Source organism: Mustela nigripes, chromosome 5, assembly GCF_022355385.1.
Source record: "Mustela nigripes isolate SB6536 chromosome 5, MUSNIG.SB6536, whole genome shotgun sequence".
Lineage (NCBI taxonomy): Eukaryota > Metazoa > Chordata > Mammalia > Carnivora > Mustelidae > Mustela > Mustela nigripes.
In genome coordinates, this window is record NC_081561.1 from 11,223,139 (window position 1) to 11,247,636 (window position 24,498).

Sequence of the window (24,498 nt, forward strand, 5' to 3'; positions counted from 1 at the left end):
ATTACTGCAATTGGATAAGGTGTGAAAAAACCTGGAATACATTACTCTGTCAACTACTTGGTATCTTTGATGAAGCTGTCTGTGGCGGGGTCCCAGATACAATTGAAAATCAACACACAGCCTGTTAGAACAGTTTAGGTTCTTTCCATCCCTTTCTTCTGCGGGCTGCTCCTGGCTTACAGTACAGCAATCGTTTTGTCAGATCTTGAAGTCAAGAACATCCTGATCTTGACTTTATATAGGGTTCAGTTAAAAATTGCATGGGGCTGGTTCAGCTACGGTTCAAGAAGGGCCGGGTGAAGCCCAAGCTGTTGCTAGGTAACAGTACTGCGTGCCCAGGAGCACTCCATAAGGCCGTATTGACCTTGAAGAGGAGATCATGGTCTAAGGTCTGTCAAGTTAATAAAGGTAATTTTGTCGGCATGCTGAAGGTGGAACCAGCTCATAGTACCAGCTACAATGACAATAATTTAAAATAATAAACACGACTGGCAAACGGACCAGAAAGCATTGAGGCAGCTCTGTCATGAGGAGGGACGTTATCTCAGAGTTGCTTGATGTCCACAGAATTGGAAAAAAAGGCTTGGATTTCATCATTCTTAGATCCAATTTTAGACCATTTGATCTTAGAATGTTACTGGCAATGTCTTGAGGCGCAGCTGCTCATAATAGAGATTGTCTCATCAAGGAAACCGTCACTCTTTGGCCAACAATTCCAAGATCGAGTCTTCTTTAGATTTTTCCATGTTGATGGACTGCACCATCCAGAGGGCTCCTATCCTCTATGACCCCCTGTTTTTTTTAACTGATTTTTTAGCTAACCAACTGTCTCATTCACATGGCCTTCCTCCCAACAGGCATGATGCAGCCACTTAGTTTTCTGCTTACTCACTTATCATCACATACACATCCCCCTCATTTCTGTACCCCCAGATCAGTGAGGCCAAGTTTGACACACTTTGACACACTTTTATCTTATGTATATATGTATATATGGATGTTTTCTTGGCTCCTTCCTCAACTGGCTAATTATATCCATTCTGTTTTACCAGTCTGTATGCATTTTACTAGTTTAACTCCGAGAGCGGCCTTATTTCCAAGATTTTTGGAGATAACCTAACCAGCCTGCCTCCATCTCTCTTGCTTACCAGGCTGACCATTGATTTGAGTCCAAGATTTGCCATACATCTAGCATGTGATTCAACAAATCCATTCATCTCAAGTATTCAATATGACGTTAGTAATTTGGGCACAATATTTTTCCAACTCAAAAGGATTAATTTTTTTTTTTTTATCATTAAAGGGGGAGCACCGAGTGTGAAAAACTGAGAGTGAGGTAGAAAGATTGAAAAATAAGGGCAGGTGTAATTACCTTCTGCACTCTTTTTAATACCTGATCTATAAATCTAGGAAATGCCATTGTGTTTTGGTTGAATGAATAATATAATTTGGCACTCATGCTAAAAATCTAGCTCTATTATTATTATATATTTTTAAATATTTTACTTATTTATTTGGAAGAGAGAGGGAGAGAGATCACAAGCAGGCAGAGAGGCAGGCAGAGAGAGAGGAGGAAGCAGGCTCCCTGCAGAGCAGAGAGCCCAATGTGGGGCTTGATCCCAGGACCCTGAGATCATGACCCAAGCTGAAAGCAGAGGCTTAACCCCCCGAGCCACCCAGGTGCCCTCTATTATTATTTTTAAGATTTATTTATTTGTTTGAAAGAGAGAGAGAGAGAGAGAGAGAGCATGTGAGCAGGGGAGGGGCAAAGGGAGAGGGAGAGGAAGAGAATCTCAAGCAGACTCCCTGTTGTGCACAGAGCCCGATGAGGGGCTCGATCTCATAACCTTGAGATCATGACCTGAGCCAAAATCAAGACGCAGATATTTAACCAACTGAGCCACCCATGTGCCCCAAATTCCATTCCTACTACTACTACTACTATTATTATTTGATTTTATGTAATAAAAATATTTAGGTTAAATTAGCACCTTAATTCCCAGCCAAGTGGTAGATTATTATTTTTATTTATTTTCTGTCCCTAAAACTGAGAAAACTAACATGCAGCCTTTAATGACTCAATGTCAGATCTTCAGGTGAAAGTTTTAAAATTCAGGTAAAAAATCCAGATATATTAACTTTGTGATGGTAAAGTCAGAATTAAAAAAAAAAAAAAAAGATATGTAACTGCATGTTCTACAGACAAGGGTCTAGATGGTCAGATGTGTGGCAAAGATTCATCCAGATTCCTACACAGGAGTTTTTTCTGGTAGGGTTCTCAATCTGTCAAGGAAACCATCCTTCCCCACACCCATTTCCTTATCCTTTGTTAGATATTTTCTGGAAGTCTACTTCTTCTCACATTTGAACTCAACTATGAGGAGGACAGTCTTTCAGATATGCTTTCCATAAGCCAGTGTGTTGGTTGCAAACCAGGCTGATACCATCCCTAATTTCTCTCCTTATCAACTGTCTCCACCCTATAAGCTATCTTGACAGAATCAAGCACAATATGCAAGCCTTAATAGGTGACTTTTGGCCTCCAAATGAAGCATTACAGGGTATTCTGTTTCTATTTTTCTTGACTTTCCACAAAGTAATTTTATATCCTTAGGAGCTGAGAAGCATTTCCCGTAATTAGGGTTTGCTCCTGGCACTTGCCCCTTGAAACATTCATCTGTCCAGCTCTTAGACTGAGAGGACTGCACTGGAATTGTGGGGTTTGGAGCAGGGTGGTCATAGTCCTTCTCACCCTGGAGTCCTGGATAGAAAGTTCTAGAAACAATGCTTCAACTGTGTCTTGAGATCTTACGAGCCTTTTGTACATTAATTGGAATTACTAGGAATGGGCAAGAGGCCTTTTGGCCAGCAGTAAACTGAGCTGTCACTGATTAGCTCTGTGTAACTGGTGTGTTCTCTGGGTCTCAGTCACTTCAACTAAAAAACACTAGAAGGGATTAAAAGCAAGGGGCATCTAAGGACTCTCTGAGACAAACACTATTAGCATCTTTGTACTTGTCGACATTTCTTAGCCTTCTTCGGGTCAGTGGAATGCTGGTTGACCAATTCTCCACTTTCCTGGCTTGTTTGCTAAAATGTCCCTGAGAAAACTAACATGCAGCCTTTAATGACTCAATGTCAGATCTTCAGGTGAAAGTTTTAAAATTCTTCTCTATTTTTATCTACACTGCTTGGAAGTGAAGGACCTGAGATAGTGGGGCCATATGGTGGAAGAAGCCCAGATGCCTGAGGAAAGCTTCCTGAGAGAGCCATTGACTGTTTTAGGAGTGAGAACGCACCTGTATTGTGCTACAGTGCCAAGATGACAGGGTTTGCTCGTCGCCGCAGCTCGCCGTGGTGCTACCCTGACTAATGTGTACTTCCAGCCCTAAAGTTCTGTGTTTCTAAGGAATGGCAGAGTACGGGGCCGAGGCAGAAAGAGATTTGAAGACAAAAAAAGAAGCACTTGTTGTAAACCTACTATTTAATTGGAGGTCGTACTCAAATCTGCTTCTCTATGTGGGCCAAGGGAAAGAGCAGGGGACTCTGGGTAAGACTTAAAGGTTAGGGGGTGCACAGCTCCTTTGGTGTGACGATGACTCTGTGTGTGTTACAAGGCCCTGGTTAAACCCAGAGGAATATTTTTTAAAAGAGAATAAAGGCACCATGTGAGGAAACACGGACAGAGACCCCCTTCATCTCTAAGAACTCGGAGTAGGCCTAAGGACAGGAAAAAGCTCACCGACTCCTGTACTTGTGGCGTTAGTATGGAGACGGTGAGTACAGAGTCACCTTGGACTTCTCGGTGACTGGAATACTTTGGTGGTGCTGCTTCTAGATTTTGTTTCTGTTTTTGTTTTTTATTGTAAGGAAACTGACAGGGTCTGTGTGGCTGCTGATCATTTGAGGGGCAAAACAGACTGTTTCTCTCATGTTCTCAGTTTAATCCTTTTTCAGAATGGATTCCCACAGATAGTGTTTTCATCTTGACTTATTTTTAACTGAGTGAAAGTACCATTTTCAAGAAACCCCCAAAGCTTCATATTTTAGAATAAATGAGGCCTCTTTCTGTGGGAAAAGAAAGCCACAGAAGATGCTGGGAAACCACATGGCCCCATGTTACATCAGGGGAAGTCTGGTAGGGATGTGAAAGCCCGTCTCTGCTCAGGGGTCACTTTCCGAGTTCCAGCTCCTGTTTACTTTCTGGACCTTGATCAGGTGCCTTTTTGATAGTAACATTTCTGCAGCACAGCTGGACTTTGTGATCCATAATCAGACACAGAAAGCCTTTGGCAATCCCATCCAGGGGAACTTCAATTTTCCTTGATTTCAATGAGAAAGTTAAATCTCGGTCCAGACGGTGCTTCTTTGCAGGACTAACAGCTCTTACACCTGTAGGACATTTCTCCCCTGGATATACTTCCCATTTTTCAGACAAGCTCGGGGGATCTGCACCCCCCCATAATTCCCATGTGCCCTAAATTGCCTTATAGTCATGATTTATACCTCAATAAAACTACATCTTGAAAAGGAGAATGGGTTTGATTCTATAGCTGACATAATTTATGCATGTTTTAGTCTTGGAATGCACACTATTTAAGCAAGGGGAGAAGTCTTTGCGATGAGATGTGTATACCTACCTCCACGGAAATTATGACAATGAGGACAGCGGAAATGTCCTCAGGCATCTAAGCCCTGGACTCCCAGCCCTACTGAGACAGCACCCACAACTTCAAGTAAGGGGCCTCCGGATTCTCTGGCTATCAGAAACCCCCATGGGGCTTGCTAAAATTATGGCAATTCCTGGTTTTATGTTAGATCTCCTGATTTAGATTCACTGTGAATGGGGTCTAGGGTTCTGCTTTGAGAGTCTTTGTTGGTGATTCGGATCAACACCAGCATTTGAGAAGCATTTTCCTTCAGGTTGGGAAATCAATCCTCTATTTCTGGTTTGCAATTAGTTACCACCAATTAACTATTTGCTGAAAGAAAGGGAAGGAAATTCATGCTTTTTTGGATGCCTTCTTTGTGTCAGGCATTGTGCCTGACAGCCCGACAGTCTTAAGTACATATTATTTAAAATTTTCCAACAGTCTGACAAAATTGGCACGACTATCCTTATTTTGCAAAAGAGAAGACAGAGGTTCAGAGAGGGTAAAAAATATTAGTAAATACTGGGGCAGAGAGTTGAACCCAGATCTCTTTGGGTCCAACCAGCCTCCCTTTCCTGTAAAGCCACATTCCCCGACCGTTCTGCTGGGCGTTTTCTGTACCCAGAGTTGGACCAAATGTTTTGGGGTTCATAATAGGACACCCTGTAATCTACTGAGTGATAGTATGAGAAATTTCTTTTTTTCTTTTTTTAAAGATTTTATTTATTGATTTGACAGAGAGATCACAAGTAGGCAGAGAGGCAAGAGGCAGGGAAGGGAGAAGCAGGCTCCTCACTGAGCAGAGAGCCCAACACGGGGCTTGATCCCAGGACCCTGAGATCATGACCTGAGCCAAAGGCGCCCCTGTATGAGAAATTTCTTAAGAAGATGATGGATGTTTGAGGAAGAGATGAATCTTTTCATTCACTTGGGAAAGCTTCTGCTCCCTTATACTATGGACAGGAAGTGCACGGACCAGAGACTTCACTTGAAACTGAGTAATCATCTGTCAGCCTCCAAAGATTGGGTGAAGGGCGGCTCTCAGTTGAGTCCTTCTGACACGGTCCTCAGCTGAAGAGACCCTCTTCACGCCTGTCATACCAACCCCCCTCCCCACCCCATCATCCCATGACTGGTCCAGGCGAGGATAGAAAGGTCTAGCGCCCTTACTTCCATTCCAGACAACTCTCCCCATGCATGGAGCGCCAGGTGGTCAGCCTGGGCCTTAACTCTGACTGCAGTCCAGCCCCCCTCCTGCCTTCCTTGCTGTTAGATGTCCTGACAGCATCTCCCATAACCCTCGTACGCCAGTCTCCGTTTCTCCAGTGTCTGCTTCTCTTGCCCTGTGATGTTGTTCCATCAAATTTCCCTTTTGGATAAATTCTGGTTCTGTGTGGGTGGTAAAATGGGCTTCACTGTGTCCGCCCCCACATCCGCACATTCAAGTCCTAACCCACAGTATCTCAGAATGTGACTCTATTTGGTCTTTGAGGAGTTGGATCTACTATAGAGTCTTTAAAAGAGCATTCATGGGGGCACCTGGGTGGCTCAGTGGGTTAAAGCCTCTGCCTTTGGCTCAGGTCATGATCCCAGGTTCCTGGGATTGAGCCCTGTATCGGGCTTTCCGCTCAGCGGGAAGCCTGCTTCTCTTCCTCTCTCTCTGCCTGCCTCTCTGCCTACTTGTGATCTCTGTCTGTTAAATAAATTAAAAAAAAAATCTTAAAAAAAAAATAAAAGAGCATTCAGAGTAAAATGAGTTCATGTGGGTGGGCCCTAATCCAGGACGACTGGTGTCCTTATGACAAGAAGAGATTAGGACACAGACACGCATAGAGGGAAGACCACATGAGGACACAGTAAGAAGGCAACCATCTGCAAGTCTCAGGGAAAACGGTACCTGCCAACACACCTTGATCTTGAACTTCCAGCCTCTAGAGCTGTGAGAACGCAAATGCCCGTTAAGCCATCAGCCTGCAGGATGTGTGACGGCCACCAGAGCAGACTAACCGAAGCAGCTTCAGAGATACCCTTCATTTCAGTCCCTATTCTTTCATCCTTACTCTCAAGGAACAACCTAGAAATCTGAACAAGATAAATCATCTTTGAAGTATACGGTGGAGAGGTAATAATTCCATGCGTAAAGTTTTCATAGTCCCTAAAATAGGTCATATTCGCTTTAGTGCTGAGAAAAGAACATGTGAATTCCTCCACTGCCTTGCATCTCCCCTTTTAGGACATCAAAAACCTATAGCAGGTGTAAAAACACACTTCGATGACCACTTTGGACCTACAGTGAACCTGTATTTCATGGGAAAAGAAGGGCAGAGTTTGCAAGCCCTGTCAGTCAACACATTTTGGCCACTCATGAAGCAGGAGTCCAGCTGGATGTTTTTTCTTTCGATAAACCATCACAGACCATGTCCAGCTGTCAGCTTCCTGCCTTAGAATAAAGGGAAAGAGTGAGGAATACCAAAGAAAAAGTTTTGCAATTTAAAAGCTTTTTCCCCCCGCCAGGAGTCTTGTTTTTCCGAGCCAGCCCCATCACCAGGGGTGCATTGGGAAATTACCGACCAGCTCTCTAAAACGGAACAACCCTGAATTATCACCTGTCAGTTTCCGTGGTGTGAACAACCCCACTGTGGCCGCTGTTGAGTTACTCGTGTGAACTCACTGGGAAGGATGAGCACAGTCGGCTCTAAGGAGCCAGAACCAGCTACCTCCAACACACCACTGGTTCCTACAGAATTGCAAAGGAAGGCTGCCTGTCCCCCAGCCTCTCTGCAGCTCATGATGGCCCCCTGAGTGTGCCCATGGGCTCTCCGCCTTCCCTCCACATTAGTGTTTGCACAGGTAGCTCAGGGCTTGCTTTCACTTGCTGAGTCGTTTGGTAAAGGGCTTGCTTTCAAGAGTATTGATATGCTTAGCACAGCTTTACCCAAAGGATGTTTCTAGCCATGACCTCACAACATCTTCATGGCGGCTCCCCAACCCAGACAATCACAGCACAGGTGGCTCAGGAGAGCAACCCAGTCTAGCCTGACCCAGATTCCTAAAGGCTCAATCTCTCCCCTTGGACTTTTCTTATGCTCTGCTTCTCCCATCTTCTGCCTTGAGGGATTTCTTTGAGCTGCGTGGACTTTACTTCTCATGTGCTCTAGGACTCTCAGTTTCACTGGAAGCCTCTGTCGAGCATTTAGAATGTGCCAAACACATTTGTAAGCAATTTGCATACTTCATCATCACAATGACCCCTGCAGAGTGGTTCTATTCTCACCCCATTTTATAGATGAAGAAACTGAGGCACTGAGAGGTTAAATAACTTGCTCAAGGTTCTACTACTTGTGAGTGGCAGGGCCGGGATTCAAATCAGGCAGCACGGCTTCAGGTCTGGATCTTTAAGCAGCACATGGCCCCCCAGAAGGCAGTAGGGATGATCTCTAGAAACCACTGATGACAAGGAATCAATGCTCCTTTTTGTTGTTAGGTGATACTGATAATTGCCAAAATTTTCCATTCTACTTAGTCTAGTGTGACGTTACACACAAGTGTGTATGCGTGTGCCTGTAATATTGACATAGAGTTCAATAATGGAAAAAAAAAAAAAAAAGAAGAAAGGAAAAACCCAAACAGAAGTGATAGAATTAATGATCCCAAGGACCCTTGGACTCTGGACATAGACGATTCTAAAGCAAATGAAAGATTTCAGGTGGTAGAATTGTCTGGTTTTCAGATCCAGAATACCAAAAGTTGAGAATCAGCGTGTAGTGAAAATGCCACAGTGCTAATGCTCATTGCAGGGACTCAAATGAAATGAAATATTGGTTTGCATTCGAGAAGGCTAAGTTTTTTGTTTTGGGAGTTTTTTTTGGTTTGTTTTTGCTTTTTGTTTTGCTTTGTTTTTGTCTCAATTTAGTGAAACTGGCTGAGTAGTTCTGAATAAACGAGGAGAGACTATTTTTGGTTCAGTCTTCATTAAGAAATTAACACTCATGCTACGGTGACTTGAGGAATCACAGTAAATGTAATTTGCTTCAGTTTGAATTTGTACAGGATCCTCCCTTATATGTGAAACATACATTCCAGGACCCCCAGGGGATGCTGGGAAATGCAGGGAATACTGCACTCGGTACACGCTACACTCTTTCCCATACGTACCTGCCTGTGATAAAGCTTAATTTAAAAATTAACCACAAGAAGAGATAAACAACAGGAACCAACTAGAACGACTATAACAATATACTGTAATAAAAGTTATGTGAATGTGGTCTGTCTCGCTCCCCAATCCCATAGCGTCCCGTGCTCACCTTCTTCTTGTGATGGCGTGAGATGATCAGATGCCTACGTGAGATGCAGTGGGCTGAATGACGTAGGCATTGGGACATAGGATTAGGTGACTTTGACCTTCTTGAAGACACCCAGAAGGAGGGTCATCTGTCCAGAATGGAGCTGACTGCGAGTGGCAGAAACTGTGTAGAGTGAAATCCTGGCTAACGGGGGATTAATGTCATTTGGGGTGGTTGAAGCTTCTAACGTGTCCAATTCTGTGACGGATTTTTTTCATGGGATCTTGGGACTTGGAGGACTTTAAGGAGGTCATTATTTTAAAACACTGCAGTGATATGGCAATCTGGTGTTTAAAGACTTCCATGCAAATCATTTTATTTCTCATTGAAGTGTTTTAAAAAACATTTGTCATTTTACTTAACTATAACCTTTCTCCCACAAATGAAATAGGGCCCTTTTTGGATTGACACGGGTACCCCGTTGCTTTCTTATTTGTACTGATGGTTAGTTCCTCATGTGATATAAACAACAGATTGTGGATCTCAGCACATAGGGGAATTACCCTTTCTTTTTCTCCTTTAAAAAAAAGACATCTAATTATTTGAGGGAGAGAGAGAGAGAGAGAAAGCAAGCATGGGGGAGAGGTAGAAGAAGAGAAACTTAAGGAGACTCTGCTCTAAGCACGGAGCCCAAACACAGGTCTCGATCTTGCAACCCTGAGATCACGATATGAGCTGAAACCAAGAGTAGGGTACTTATTAATTCCCTGGGCCACCAGGCGCCCCTTAACCATTCTTAAGAGAACAAGTTACTTCATACGCATTTTCTCATTTCATCTTCAGGACAATCTTCCTATCTCCATTTTATAAATTCAGGGACAAAGATTAAAAAGAGCCAAATAACTGGCTCGTGGTTACTCGACTGTTAAGCCTCAGTGACATAAATCCAGCTCTACTTTTCTGCTGCCACACCACCCATGCGGTTTGCTTCCATTACAGGTCAATTACAGATGCATTACACATCCCTTCTTTGACTTCGCTTCCACAAAACCTTTAGAAAGCCTTGGTTAGAGAGGACAATGGACCATTTTAACCCTAACCTCTACCTCAGGCCAAGCTGATTTTCTTGCGGAACAGCTGAATGGGAAGGGAACAGTTTAATACTGATTGGCAGATGGAGAAAGGAGGCACTGGAGAACTGGCTAACGTAACCTAGGGCATCAGCTTCTGAATAGTTCTGTGAGTGTGACTTCCAGACTTGCTCGAGCACTAGTCGTCCTAAGGGGAATATCCTTCCTTTATCCCAGAAGATTGCTTCCCCTGAGATTGAACGGATTTCCTGTGAACATCAGCATATCCAGCGCAAAAGATTCCCCTACCAGAGCAAAATTCGGCGGTGGCCCGAAATCAGCCTCTTAAATCCAAATATTAGTTACAATCCTGAGTGCGAGTGGAATGCCATTTGGTTTATTGTTTCAAAGGCATGTTTCAAAGGCATTAGTCCAGATTGAGCTGGACAAAAGGGAAGTGGATGAAATGTACGTTTTTCCCATCACGACTCACCGTTCCCCACATTTTCCTAGGTGCTCTGCTCTGTGACGCCAAGGAACGCTGGAGCTCCGGATCTCGAAAAAGACGACCCCCGTCTTCGTCGGCTGACCAGCTTCTTTCTTTTCATAACTCGGCTTAAAGAATACACGATCTTCTCAGGCCAGGGTGTGACATGCTGGAATTCACAGCTTCTTGAATCTGAAAAGACGTTTAAAATGTGAAAGTGGGTAAACGCTGACAGAGCCTGAGACGCTTTTTATCACTTAAGGACTGCATCGTAGCAGCTGGAAAAGCCGAATCCATAGTCTCATGAATGGAACCCATCATTCATTCATTAATTCATCCATCCATCCATTCATTCATTCAATCACGCCACCAAGGGAAGCATTTATGGTACTCTCACTACACGTTTACCTGGAATTGCAAAGATGCAGAAAATACGATCCTGTTCTCAAAGACCCCACAGTCTAATAGGACAAACCAAAAAAATACAGCTCCGTGAAATGTTACAGGTCCTCTGATAGAGCATGAAGTGGATCTGGTGAGGGCGCAGAAGGAAGGCGGTGCCTTGAGTGAAGAATAGATATTTGCCAGGTGTTTCTTACTGGGACAGAATGGTGGAAGTGAGCGATCCTTTGTTATCCGGAGTCTACAATTTCAGTCCTGCCATTGACGCTCATTGACTTGACTTGTTTTTCTGCGCTTCCACCCACTGCTTCTTTACCCGCTTTATGTTATTGCTTTATCCTTCTGAAGCCACCAAATGTTCCTGATTCTATTCATCAATGGCTCGAGAAGGGCACTGCAACTGTATGCTTTTCTTGTTTCCCTAAAATGAGAAAAACTGGTGCTTTGGCAATGTGGCTTTTAAACAGCTTAGATGCAAAGCCCAGAATTTTATTTTTTGGGGAAAAAAACCAGACTGGGCTCTTGGTCGGTTAGTAGAGGCCAGCTTTTCACTTCCCTTTCATGATCTCACAACTATAAAGTTCAGTTCTGGGGTGTGTGTGTGTGTGTGTGTGTGCGTGTGCGTGCGCACGCGTGTGTGTATCCTTATGGACCATTGTTGAAATACATATTCTTAGAAAAATCCTGATATTTAAACCACATGGGCTGCACAGACATCTCTCTGAGAACCAGGAATCTGAATCTTTGTCAAAGGAAAGTGTTTTTCCTATCAAGAATGAGAAATCAAAACCAAATGGGTGTTTTAAAATGTGGAGCAGAAAAAGGATTGGGTCTGGCACATAGTAGACGCTCAGCAAAGTGTGTAAAGAATTTGCCCCGCTGCCCTTATGGGGAAGAGAAGTCTTCTTAGAACTGCTTTCCAAACAGAGGGTAGTTGGGAGTTGGTCTCTTTTTACTTCTGCTAGGATGGGAAGAGCTTCCTGTCATTTCGGTTTGATAAACACAGTATTTAAAATCTTGGTTAAGATGGGGAGAAGGGAATTTTCCTCTGAAGCACTTGCAGTGGCTAGGCTAGAGGACATGGGCCCATGACTCATTTGCTCTGCCTGAACCCGTCCATGGTCGCCCAAATATCTGGGCCGCAGATGGTGGAGAAAACTACCAGTGAGAGTTACTGTTTCCAGAATTCAGTCCATTTCCCCCTGAGGTATTCATTGCCTTGAGGCGTTTTAACTGCCCAAGGTTGTCTGGGCTTAAAAGCAAGTCTTCTGAGCTGATTTGTCTATGGGGATCCCCAAAACAACAGCACTAGGAATGATAGATAGATAGATTTCATTAATTCTTTTTTTAAAGATTTTATTTATTTATGCATGAGAGACAGAGAGACAGAGGCAGAGGAAGAAGCAGTTTCCCCATAGAGGAGCCCAGTGATGAACTTGATCCCAGGACTCTGGGATCATGACCTGAGCCAAAGACAGACCCTTAACCTAAATGAACCCCCCCAGTGCCCCACATTAACTCTTCATTGTGATAGATAACACACATAGAAAAAACAAATGTGGAGCTGATCAGTTGTCATAAATTGCCTTCCAGATGTAGGCACAACATACTACCAGGACCCCTGAAGTTCTTCAACTGTCCTTCCAAAAACAACCCCTTTCTTTAAAAGCAGCCCTGCGGTGAGTCCCATTCAGGGAGCCCCATGCTGGGCCTTGTGCTTTTGGGCTTCTAAGATTTCCTCCACTGATACCTCTTTCCAAAGGGAGAAGAATCCTTGAGGCCAAGAGGCCACGTCTACCTAGAACCTATGTCTCCTTTTCTTTTTTTTTCTGAAGATTGTATTTATTTATTTGACAAAGAGAGACACAGCGAGAGAGGGAACACAAGCAGGGGGAGTGGGAGAGGGAGAAGCAGGCTTACTGCTGAATAGGCAGCCTGATGGGGGCCCTGGGATCATGGCCTGAGCCGAAGGCAGATGCATAAGCACTGAGCCACCCAGGCACCTCCATGTCTCCCTTTCTAAACCATGCACTAAGTACCATGACCTTGGAATTCCCTGTCCAGATGATTCTGAGTCCACTTCCAGACCTTTCCCGGCCTCTTCCTCAGGTCCACCCGCCCCAGTGGGGGTCCAGGGGCAGCTATTTGTACGAGGCTGTGGATAAACATACATGGACGCAACAGCCTGTGAGATATGGGATAGGGCTGAGAGCGGGAAGAGACGGTGGGAGTCTGGGGGCGCCCTCCTCTTATGCCACATATTCCAGTGAGAAGCTCTAAGCCGTCCAAGAACTCTAGGGTCCAAAGTGGCTTTCTAGGTTGCCATGAAGATGCGTTTGGTGAGGCAAGAGGATAAAACATCTTTTATTTAATACAGCATTACTTTAATTTCCTGTAAAATATTTAGGCTGGGGTGCCTGGGTGGCTCAGTTGTTAAGCATCTGCCTTTGGCTCAGGTCATGATCCCAGGGTCCTGGGATCGAGCCCTGCATTGGGCTCCCTACTTGGCAGGAAGCCTGCTTCTCTCTGTTCCACTCCTCCTGCTCGCTGTGTCTTTCTCTGTCAAATAAATAAATAAAATCTTTAAAAATAAAATAAAATAAAATATTTAAGCCTACGATTATGATATACAGTTCTCCATTTAAGCCCCGGAAATGTTAGGGGTGAACCTGCTTAAAGGCAACTACCCCACTATGGTAATCCCCTCCTTGCCTTGCTTTATACCCTACCCCTTACAGCTGCATTCCTCTATGCTAGAGTCCCTTTTCCCTGTTTTTGAACTCTGAGTCACACAGTATGTATTCTTTTATGTTACTTTCCTCCAGCCAGGATCACGCTCATGAAACCCATCTACGCTGTTGCCGACAGCTATAGAGTGCAATTTTCATTGCCATATAGTATTCCATCGTGTTGCTATCTGTCTATTTCAATGCTGAGGGACAAGTGAATTGTCTCCAGGATGAGGCTCTTGTGAATGGTCCTGCTGGGGAGAACTTTGTCCATTTCTGTTCTTCATATATCCAAGAATGGAATTTGCTGGATGATAGATACGCATTTCTTCAACTTTCCTGGAATATACCAAATTGTTTTCCAAAGCAGCTGTACTAATTTATATTCTCACCAGCAGGGCATGAGACATCCCACAGCTCCTGGCAATGGCTGGTATTTCTTTTTAGTTTTAACCATTCTGTGCTAGGAATATTCTAGTATACTACTATTTTTTTCTTCTTTTTCTCTTCGTGATTTGTGTCTGAAGATACTGAAGTGATTCTAGGAACTTAGAGTTTCAAATTGACTGCCGTTAACATCAGTAGAAGTATATACTAATAGTAACATTATTATTTATGATAACATCTATAGTTCCCATTTGAAATATGGCAGCTAGGAGAAGATCTACAGCCTTGGAAGACTCACAATAGCAAAATCCAAAGCAATGGGGTTGGCCTATACAGCATTTTAAAATAATGCTGATCAGCAGACTTGGATGGGGTGGGGGTGGGGGGGCTGTGACCCAATACACTAGCTATGCAGTTGGCATTGACCTTTTCCTTTCATAGAAGTATGCATGTCCCCAGAGCACGCACTGACAGTCGTGGCAGCGCCGAGCACAGACGGCTGACTTGTCTGGCTGGGCCAGTCGGGGCCACCCTAGAGGAAGATTAGCTGGGGAAGGCCATCAGCTTGCAGCTCATTAGCCTGCCATCTCTGACGGCACCTGTTTCTCTAGGAGGTGGCAATAGCCATGTGCTCTGGTCAACAGAAAGCAAGGGACAAGCGCAAGCCTCTTCTGCAGAAACAAGCACAGCCTCCTCACTGCCCACCTTCTTCTTCGCCTCCTCGGGTCCCTGAGCTTTCTCCCTTCACCTTCTTCTTGCTAATATCCTCAATCTCTATGCATCTTGGTCCTTTTAATGCACCCTCCCGGGCAAAGCCCAGCTCCGAATGCGCTTCACGGTTTACTTTCTCTACATCAATCTCCCAGCTGTGGAGCATTGCTGGAAAACCCACACACCCTGCAGATGGTCCCACTCTATACTTACGGCCACCAATGCCATCTGGGCTCTTGTTACGGTCAGGCAGCCCCTCTCTGCTTCCCTGGTTCGCTCAGCCTCCCGTTTTCCTGTCTAATGATAGATCCTCTCCTGGAAGGATGTGATGGTGTCTACTCTAGACACGACTGGCTGTTGTTCGTTATGCGCAGGCTGTTTCAGACTATCTCCACTGTCCTCAAGTCCCTGGTTTTAGTAGCAGCCCCTCTACTGAGCCCTACTTCCCAACTCCACCATCAGCTCCAATGGGCAGTTGCTCCTCCTGCTTCTCGAAGAAAGCTAGAGCTGTCTCATGTGGACCCCCTCGACTTCCCTCCTCATCTGCGGATTCATTTAGCATCTAGACTCCTCCCTTTCTCCTTCCTGCCTCCAATAAAGGAAGCGTCTTCTCTTGTGCCCAAGTATATCCCTCGACCTGGCCTCAATGCCTTACTCAGGGACAACTCTTGATATTTCTCTCCTCTCTTTCTCTCCTCACTTCCTCCCTGGAGTTGTCAAATAGGCTCACCTCTCTCCCTTAAGAACCAACCTTCCTGGGACGCCTGAGTGGCTCAGTTGGTTGGACAACTGCCTTCGGCTCAGGTCATGATCCTGGAGTCCCGGGATCGAGTCCCGCATCGGGCTCCCAGCTCCACGAGGAGTCTGCTTCTCCCTCTGACCTTCTCCTTGCTCATGCTCTCTCTCACTGTCTCTCTCTCAAATAAATAAATAAAATCTTAAAAAAAAAAAAAAAAAAAAAAAAGAACCAACCTTCCTTAGCTTGGCCAGGAACCTCATCCAAGCAGGGCAAGAAGCAGAGCTAGGGGTTGGGTTGGGTTCCCGCCCCCTCCAAGTTCCTATATTGAAGTCCTAGCTTCCTTTATTTCAGAAAGTGACCTTATTTGGAAATAGGGTCCCTGAAGGGGTAATCAATTAAAATGAAGTCTTACTCTCTCTGGATCTCCCTTTCTTCGTTTGGGACACAGGAGTCATTGGATGGTCATTTTTGGGGTGGGCCATTCTAAAAATCTGTGGGAGCAGAGATGGCAGATGGGAGAGGGAAGTTAGAAGCCCGGGGGGTGGGCAGGGGGTAGGGGGCAGGGGGCAGGGGATCTGAGCGCCACACCTCTCCTTTGACCACAATAGTTCCAGTTTTAAAAGCTTTACAGTTTGGAACTCTTGGTAATATTTGGCTGAAAAAAAGGGTTTCACTGTTTAAAAAATAAAATACAAAATTTAAGTCTCCTGGCTTAGGTGATATCTCAGATCCTTTCTAACCTCAATAGACTATGATTATAAGATTTTGCCAGTGAAAGTGTATGGGTTTGATGAACATATTGCAGATTTTTCTCAAAAAAAAAACCCTCAACTTAATAAATTTTTCTTTCCTGAGAAGGAGAATTTGATAAAAGACGGACTAAAGCAATTTAATTTTTGAGCCTTTTAAAGATGCTCATATAAAACATTCCCATATTAGAAAAGTAATTTTTCCTGGGGCATGATACGTTGGAATTTGGGGTTTAGAAATATGCTTGCTGTCCACCTGGGGCTCTGAGACCTTGTGCATGATTTGTACATGAATGGGACCTTCTGAAGATGGGCTCTTGTGGAGAATCACTGTGGCTGCTCTGTCTTTGTTTCCACGGGACCTAGATCAGTGCCTGGTACACAGTAGGGCTCAGTGAGCCCTTCCTGGATGAGACTCCCTGAAGGTCTGTGAGAATTCTCGGTGATAGGAAAGAAATAGAACTTCTTTCTAAGGGAAGGGATGAGTAGGGTAGAATCCACAAACACAGATTAAGAGGGGCCAGTGTTCTTGAGCAAGGCATGGGTAAAATGGCACCATTTCTGCCTGCGGGACAGTTGTCTGTGGATGGGATAAGCACAGTGGGGGATGGTAGCTCTATGACCTCCTCAGAAGAATCTGTCTAGGTTCCTGGTTTCCTGGCAAATCCTTTCATTTCCTACCCAGAGCCTTAGTGGAGCCTCCATTTCCCTTATTTCTCCCTGGATACTTCTCTAGTTGGTATCTGATCCTCATTTTTAAGGACCCCGAATGGGAAAACATCTGGGTCGCTAGTAGGATAAACTAGGTTTCCCAACCTCTTCTGTCTCCCAGTCAGCCATGTGCAACTGGCCATGTTCATGGCTGGAAGTGCCCTGGAAATCAGGGGGCTTGGGTCCTAGTCTCCGGTGTGTGACTTTGGGCAGCTTAGCCATTTCTCGGTCCCAGTTTTATCCTGTGGAAGATGAAGGGTCAGACAAAATGTGTCCTCAATTCCATATCTCATACAGGTTATCACCTGTATATATAATTGGTGGGACAGTGTTCCATTATTGGCCCAAAATAGTGTCTTTCTTTCTCTGTCTCTGTCTCTCAGTCTGTCTCTGACCCTGTCATCCTACGCGATGTTTCCACTTTGCTGTACCTTTGAGATAAGGCCTTGGAGGGGATGCTGAGATCACAGTGTTATTTAAAATGCCTAGAAGCTAAGCGTTTAACTGTTGTGAACATCAGAGCTGTTACAATTTCACCACCTGGGGTGTGTCCTGAGGGAATGAAGCCTGACCTGGATCGGATTTATGGTCAAAGATGTCAGAAAGACCCTCATCAGGGTCTCCTCAGAGGAGGAGACCAGGGGAAGGAGGAGCAGAATGGAGGCTAAAGTCAGCTGGGTGCCCCGATGTGTCCTCCTATGTGCGGTTCTAGGCCTGGGACCACTGCACTCAGCGGCGCGCACTGACCACCAGCTGTCTGGCCCACGGCCCCTGGAACAGAGGCCTCGTGAAACTGCACACTTACTAAGTTGTCTTCCTTGAGGGGTGCCTTGGTGGCTCAGTGGATTAAGCCTCTGCCTTCTGCTCAGGCTGGGATGGAGCCTGGCATCGGGGTCTCTGCTCAGTGGGGAGCCTGCTTCCTCCCCCCACTCTGCCGGCTGCTCTGCCAACTTGTGATCTCTCTCTCTGTGCATCAAATAAATAAGTAAAAATCTGTAAAAAACAAAAAACAAAACAAAACCCAAAACCCAAATTGTCTCCTTGGGAATTATATTTCCCTGGGCTGTGGAGGCTTACTAAGATGTTGCTTTCCAGCCGATGGAGGCCTTCTGTCTCACTGGGATTCTCACAGTTTATTTTGGTAGGTAACTAAGACAGAAAGACAGAGTTAATTAAACTCTTCATAAAACAGCCCATCAGCCACCTGCTTGCAGAGCAAAAAGTCAAATTCTTCGCTGTGCTTTGGCAGAAGGACTGTGTCCTTCAGTCTCCCCTTGGGCCCCATTCAGGATTCTAACCAGGTTACCTGGTTAGAAAAAAAAAACAAAAAACTTCTTTTACGTTACGGTATATATATTTTCCATTTGTGTAAAAGCAGTAAATACACACCAGTGATCTTGTCAGGCCATGCCAAAGAAGAATTAGTAGGGGATTTAATACCCTAATGCATCAGGCACACTTGAATTTGGCTAAACATTCAAATTGGGTGGTTTGGCTCAGTAGAAGCAGTTGATATGTTGTCAGGGTATAACTTTTCAAGCAACCTCGGTTCTTTCAGAATGATCTCTGGAAGGGACTGGCTTTTAAGTGAGTTGGAAATCCTCAGGTATGTTTTAGAGATCTACAGATCAAGCCTTCCCTTTGTTGGAAATGGGTAAGACTCACTAAAGAGAGTGAGGGGGCAGGGCTGTCCCTTCATCCAAGGGCATGTTGCAAACGTGCACCCTAGGGTCATAGCAACAGAGTCACCCCTGTTTTAGGATCGTCTGCAAGCATCAAGATATTCCAAATGACCGCCGAAACCCTGACCAAGAAAAAGGGCAATAACCACGGAATAAGCCAGGGTGGAAGTGAGAGTTATAAGTCCTTAAAACCCTTCTGCGCTTAGGTAATGTCTTGCTGAACTCATGGCCCTCCTTCTTTTCCTGGTCTTTGCCAGCAGATTTTCAGGACTCTCTTAGCAGAAGAGAGGACATTGTTTGCTGCACCTTCCAGTCCCGTGGAGTTCTTGGACGCTGACTGTTTACGGGGACTCTCAAGTGCCTTCGTTCCCCATCTGGTATTAATTTTTATTTCTTCCCCTTTACTAGGCTCTGACTCATCTCCATCCAAACCTTCAGGTTTCCTGAAGGCGGGCTTCCCCAGACATGGCGCCCCACCCAGCTCATGCAACTTGCCACGGGGAATGAACGGTCTCTGTCCCCAGTCTCGGAGAATGGGACAGTGATTTATTTAATCATCCAAGTCAGAAAATACAAGGAGACGTTTTCTCAGCGCTTCATTTATTCTCACCGCTGACATCTCACTGGGGATGGGGTCTTGTCCTTCTGAGCTTCTCAGCTCTCCTATTCCCTCTCCCCCCCCCAATCTGGCCACATCTCAGTTGCCTCCATCTTAACTCATTGTCTGAACGCTGGACCAGTGACATTTTAATCCCACTTTATCCTCAAGGCAATGGGGAAGACTTTGGAAGGTATTGACTGGGAAGCAACTCGATCACATTTCTTTGTCACAAAATCACACTGAATATCGTGGATGACTTGGAAAGGTGGGTGGCAAGGAGGGGCCGAGAAATCCGTCACAAAGCTGGCCCAGGATCCAGATGAGAAATGAGAGGGTCTGAATTAAGCCCATGACAGAAATGATGAAGACGAGAGCAAGGGGCAGTCAGTGGGTAAGTACTTAGCAAGTCAGTGGGTAAGTACTTAGCAAGTTGGTGGGTAAGTACTTAGCAAGTCGGTGGGTAAGTACTTAGCAAGTCGGTGGGTAAGTACTTAGCAAGTCAGTGGGTAAGTACTTAGAAGTTGGTGGGTAAGTACTTAGCAAGTCGGTGGGTAAGTACTTAGAAGTTGGTGGGTAAGTACTTAGCAAGTCAGTGGGTAAGTACATAGCAAGTCCGTGGGTAAAGTACTATATCTGATTGGAACTAGAAGGTGGAGGAGAGGGAACGTTTGTAATAAATGTCCCGCAGATAGAAGTGGGGGGGATTGGGTGGATGATAGGACCGTTCTGAGAAAGACAAAATTAAGAATTAAGCTGGTGAGAAAACAATGAATTTAATGTGACGTGTTAGGTTCCGGTTTCAGGTGGGGAATGTCATGCAGGAAGGAAATGTATAAGCGATTATGTATTTAGTTGATGCTTGAACAACACGGGTTTTAACTGCCCAGTTTCACTTATAGCAATATTTTTTAAAAGATGTATTTATTTGAGAGAGAGAGAGAAAGCATGTGTGAATGGGGCAAGGGGCAGAGGGAGAAAGAGAAAAATCTCAGTCAGACTCCACGCTGAGCGCAGAGCCTGCCAAGGGGCTCGATCCCAAGACCCTGAGATCATGATTTTGAGATCAAAATCCCCAGCTGGCTGCTTAACAGACTGAATCACCCAAGTGCCTTCTCCTTATGTGTGGATTTTTTTCAATAAATATGGTAGAGTACTGCAGACCTTAGGACTTGCCCATCTCTCTCTCTCTCTCTCTCTCTCTCTCTCTATATATATATATATATACACATGCTACTTCCTTATAATAAATCATACACACACACGCGCACACGTGCACACACACACACACTATTCATACTATTTTTTCTGTTTCTATGGAAGACCCAGAGGCTGACTAATATAGCACAGGGTGAGAGAAAAGAAAAAAAAATTGGAAAGAAGGAAGGGAGAGTGAAAGAAAAGTGTGCGATGAACGCGTCCACGAGAGCCTACGTGCTTTGAAACGTAGAGAGAGGGCGGGTGACCGTCGGACTGTCTGTCATGTCTGATGGCATCAGTGACTCATCAAGATTATGTAACTCGAATCAGCCTTCAGCCTCTGCTGTCTTGGAGGTTTTGTCTCATAGATGCTGGACTTCCTAGCGTGGCTTGTTTTCTTGTTACTTAGGAGCCGTTGCTAGCATAAGGTCATACTTAGAAAACTGAACGCTCCGTAAGATTACTCAGAGACTTGGCTGCTTTCTCCCTGGCCATTTTATCTTTAGATTGAAAAAAGAAACTGTTCACTTTTCTTAAGCGACATTACACATCACTTTGAAATATGCCTTATAGGCCAGCCCTGAAATCTGGTGATTTTTTTTTTTTTTTTATACTCATGAAAAAGAAGCTTTTGTTTTTAAAAAAAAAAAAGTAAAAAAAAATTTTTTTGTTTGTTTTACTCTAAAGACCTTCTTAGATAACCCAGTTTTTAGGAAACTGTTTGACGAATAGAAGCTGTGGCCGAGGTGAGAATTTGCCCAGCTCATACCCAGTTTAGTTCTGACCCCGTGACAGGATAACCTCAGAAACACTGAGGTGATTTAAATGAGAGTCGTATTGGGCATGTAGAATTTATTTTGTTTTATTTAAAGAGGCAGTAATAAGCTCTTTTATCTGTGGTTATAGCAGGGACCATCTGAAACATCTCCCCAGCTCTGTAAGATGGCCCTAGGTGTCCCGCTCACCGGGAGCGGTAGGTTCCAGATTTCAGTTTGGACAACACAGTCATACTTTCTAAGTTCACGGCTGCCTGGACCAGGAATGAGCACCTGGCTGGAGTTTGAACTCAAAGTCTTTCACACACACACACACACACACACACACACACAATGAGTCACTCTTTTCACTACTTCTGGCTTTCCCTCTGCCCCTCCCCCAACTCATGCTCGCTCAATCTCTCTCTGTCTCTCAAATAAATAAATCAACATTAAAAAAAAACCCTCAAGTTTAAGAATTTTGATGATAAGAGTCGTGGACAGTGAAGCGGGAAACTCAGTGCTCTTACTAAGAACCGCTCATACTCTCACCCCTCCCTCATCCCAGAAAAGCCTCAGCAGCTGATGACGACGGTGACCACCACACGCTTTTGTTGGTGGAGTGTGGTTAGCGCCATGCTTACGACGGGCAATTTGTCTGAATCTGTCAGGACGACACGGGCCTATATCTACTCTCAACAATGCCATTTGTAGGAATTTATGCTCCAGGTATGCTTGTACCGAAAAATGGGTACAGATTATCCTTGCACAGGTGCAGAAAGACCTAGCACAAGGGTACTTGGTAACGCATTGTTGGTTAAAGCAAAATATCAGAAACAACCTAAATTGGTGTTGATGTAGAATTGGTTAAGTAAATTATGTGAACCTACACAATTGGGCTATTTGACATAAGAAAATGAATACGGTGTTCATGTAGGGAAAGAGCTCTAAGATATGACAGTAAGTGAACAAAGCAAGGTGCAGACTGGTGGGTTTCCCAGGTTATCATCTGGGGGGTGATGATTTCTCTTCATATTTGCCCATGTGTGTATACATTGGAAAAAAACTGTGGAAAGAGAAGGAATAAGTTCATGCCGGTGGTTTACTTGTGCATACGATGGTGTGTGTGGCAGGGGTCCGGGGAAGTGGGCAGTTTAGATAGGAGATGGAAGTTGGAAGAGCACGTTAAGTGCATACTTCTTATGAGTTTTTTTTTAAAGATTTTATTTAGTTACTTGACAGACAGAGATCACAAGCAGGCAGAGAGGCCAGCAGAGAGAGAGGGGGAAGCAGGCTCCTCGCTGAGCAGAGAGCCTGATGCGGGGCTCGATCCCAGGACCCTGAGATCATGACCTGAGCCGAAGGCAGAGGCTTAACCCACTGAGCCGCCCAGGTGCCCCCTTATAAGGTTTTAAAACGGTGCTATCCTATGTTTGTCAACGATGCAAAAGAAAGGTAGAGGAGGAGGAGGAAGACAGAGCGGACGAGAAGGGGGTGAAGGGAGAGAAGGAAGACAGTCCCTGGCTGCCAACGGAGGCCAACTTTTATATGCATCAGACTCTCAGCTGGTTATTCTAACTTTGTAGAGAATATATTTGGAACTGTGTTCTCTTGAGGAAAAACAAACAAACAAACAAACAAACAGACAAACAAAACCAAAAAACCAACCCACTGACACTTAGGGACAAGGCCCGGCAGTGGCCGTAGCATGGTTTTCTCTCTCATCATTCCCTATTATCCCCCAAGGTCAGGAATCACAGCAGACCGAGAATCTCCACCATTTCCAGCTACAACCACCTTAAACAACAGCTTTTCCATGGACGAATGAGAGGAACTCGAAACTCTGTGGAACCTGATTGGAATCAGCCTGGAAGTTCCTTCCCTGTGGATAATGTCTACTCTTTCTCCATGTTTGGCTATGGAGAACAGGCTTAAAATATCACTGTGTCTGAGAGAGAAAGAGAAAACAGTGATTCAAAATGCACTCTAAGGTATAGAAACCTTAAACTGCTCTTTCCTTTAAAATAGATGTTCATAAGAGAGTGGGTTTCTCAGCCTCAGTACACATGATGGGGCCTGGAGAAAACAGTGTACAGGGTAATTTGGGACTACCCCAGGCAGTGTTGGCAGATAAAATTTAGGACACCTAGTTATATTTGAATTTCAGATAAATAATAAATAATTTGTATACCAAAAATATATACTACACACTATGCTCAGAATTATTCATTGGTCGCATGACATTCAACCTTAACTGGGTTTCTTGTGTTTTTATTTTGCTAAATCCTTCAAGATGGGCCCTCGGGACTGGCCTGCAGGAGTGGAAGCTCTGGCCTCTAAGGTTTAATGAACAGATGGGAAAGGCCTGTTTGTCCTTGTCATCTTAAGGAAATGATAAGCAAACACCCCCTCCTCCAAGAGCCAGTCAGATGCTCCTGACTCCCGGTTCCAAACATGGCGTCCGCCTCAGGTTTTGTCTGCCATGTCTGGTCCTAACAGAAAGATATCATCCAGTCCTACACGGCTGCCCCGCGTCCCACAGATGAGACACCAGTGCCTTCTTCACCATAGACAAGAGACCTGTATTGCTCTGTCATCAGAATGACTATGGTTTCATGTTTTTAACAGAAAATTGGATAAGTACTGATCTTCCAAACTTTCCTGTCTGGCCTGCCTGCTCTCATGACTCACAGCTACAGAGTGACCGTGTATTAAGCTGAGTGAAGAAATCTTCTAAGAGCCGTGTATGTTCTGGGCAGCCCCTTCCAGGTGTCAGGATTAGCCTGGAAGGTGGCAGTCGCTCGGTGAGCCTGAAGTAAGGGCAAAGGGGAAAGGACCCTCATGACGCTGCAGAGACCATCTTTCCGGGGAGGAGGTGGCAGGCTCAGGTGCTATGCCCCCTGCCAGAGAAAGAGGGCGAGCCTCTCTTCAAAGGTAAGTCGTCAGTTTTTAATCTGCCCTTCATAGACCTGGGGCGCAGATCATGCTCATGGAACACTATTCAGGTTCCTTCCCTGTCAAAGAGGAAAGCCTTGCCATGGAAAGACCATTGCGATGTTGGCCCTCGGGTTACATGGGGTCTCCATGTGCAGCTAGCTCTGATTACAGCACGCACAATGACTGATGATGCAGTGACGGAAAACACCATTTCCCAGCACCCCGCGTCCCAAGGACAAAGGGTGTGGACACTCCACCAAGGGCAAACCTGTCTTCTCTGAACCTTGCTCCTCCTGGGGTACAAGCTCTTGGTGAGCTGACTGTCTGTCTTCTGAATCACCCGTAGATTGGAGGCACATTGCAAATAGGGTTCGGCTTTCTGGAAAAGCTGGGCTCATGGGAGAAC

At 44.9% G+C, this 24,498-nt stretch overlaps 1 protein-coding gene across 2 annotated transcripts in view; it reads right to left on the bottom strand.

The window, feature by feature from the left end:
* Window positions 1–24,498, bottom strand: part of NEDD9 (neural precursor cell expressed, developmentally down-regulated 9) — a 187,595-nt gene that overhangs the window by 104,367 nt on the left and 58,730 nt on the right. For both annotated transcript variants that reach the window (XM_059399437.1, XM_059399438.1), the window contains one exon: window positions 10,499–10,684. In XM_059399437.1, coding sequence (XP_059255420.1) covers window positions 10,499–10,510 — 12 coding nt within the window. In that variant the 5' untranslated portion in view covers window positions 10,511–10,684. The remainder of the gene's footprint in view (window positions 1–10,498; window positions 10,685–24,498) is intronic.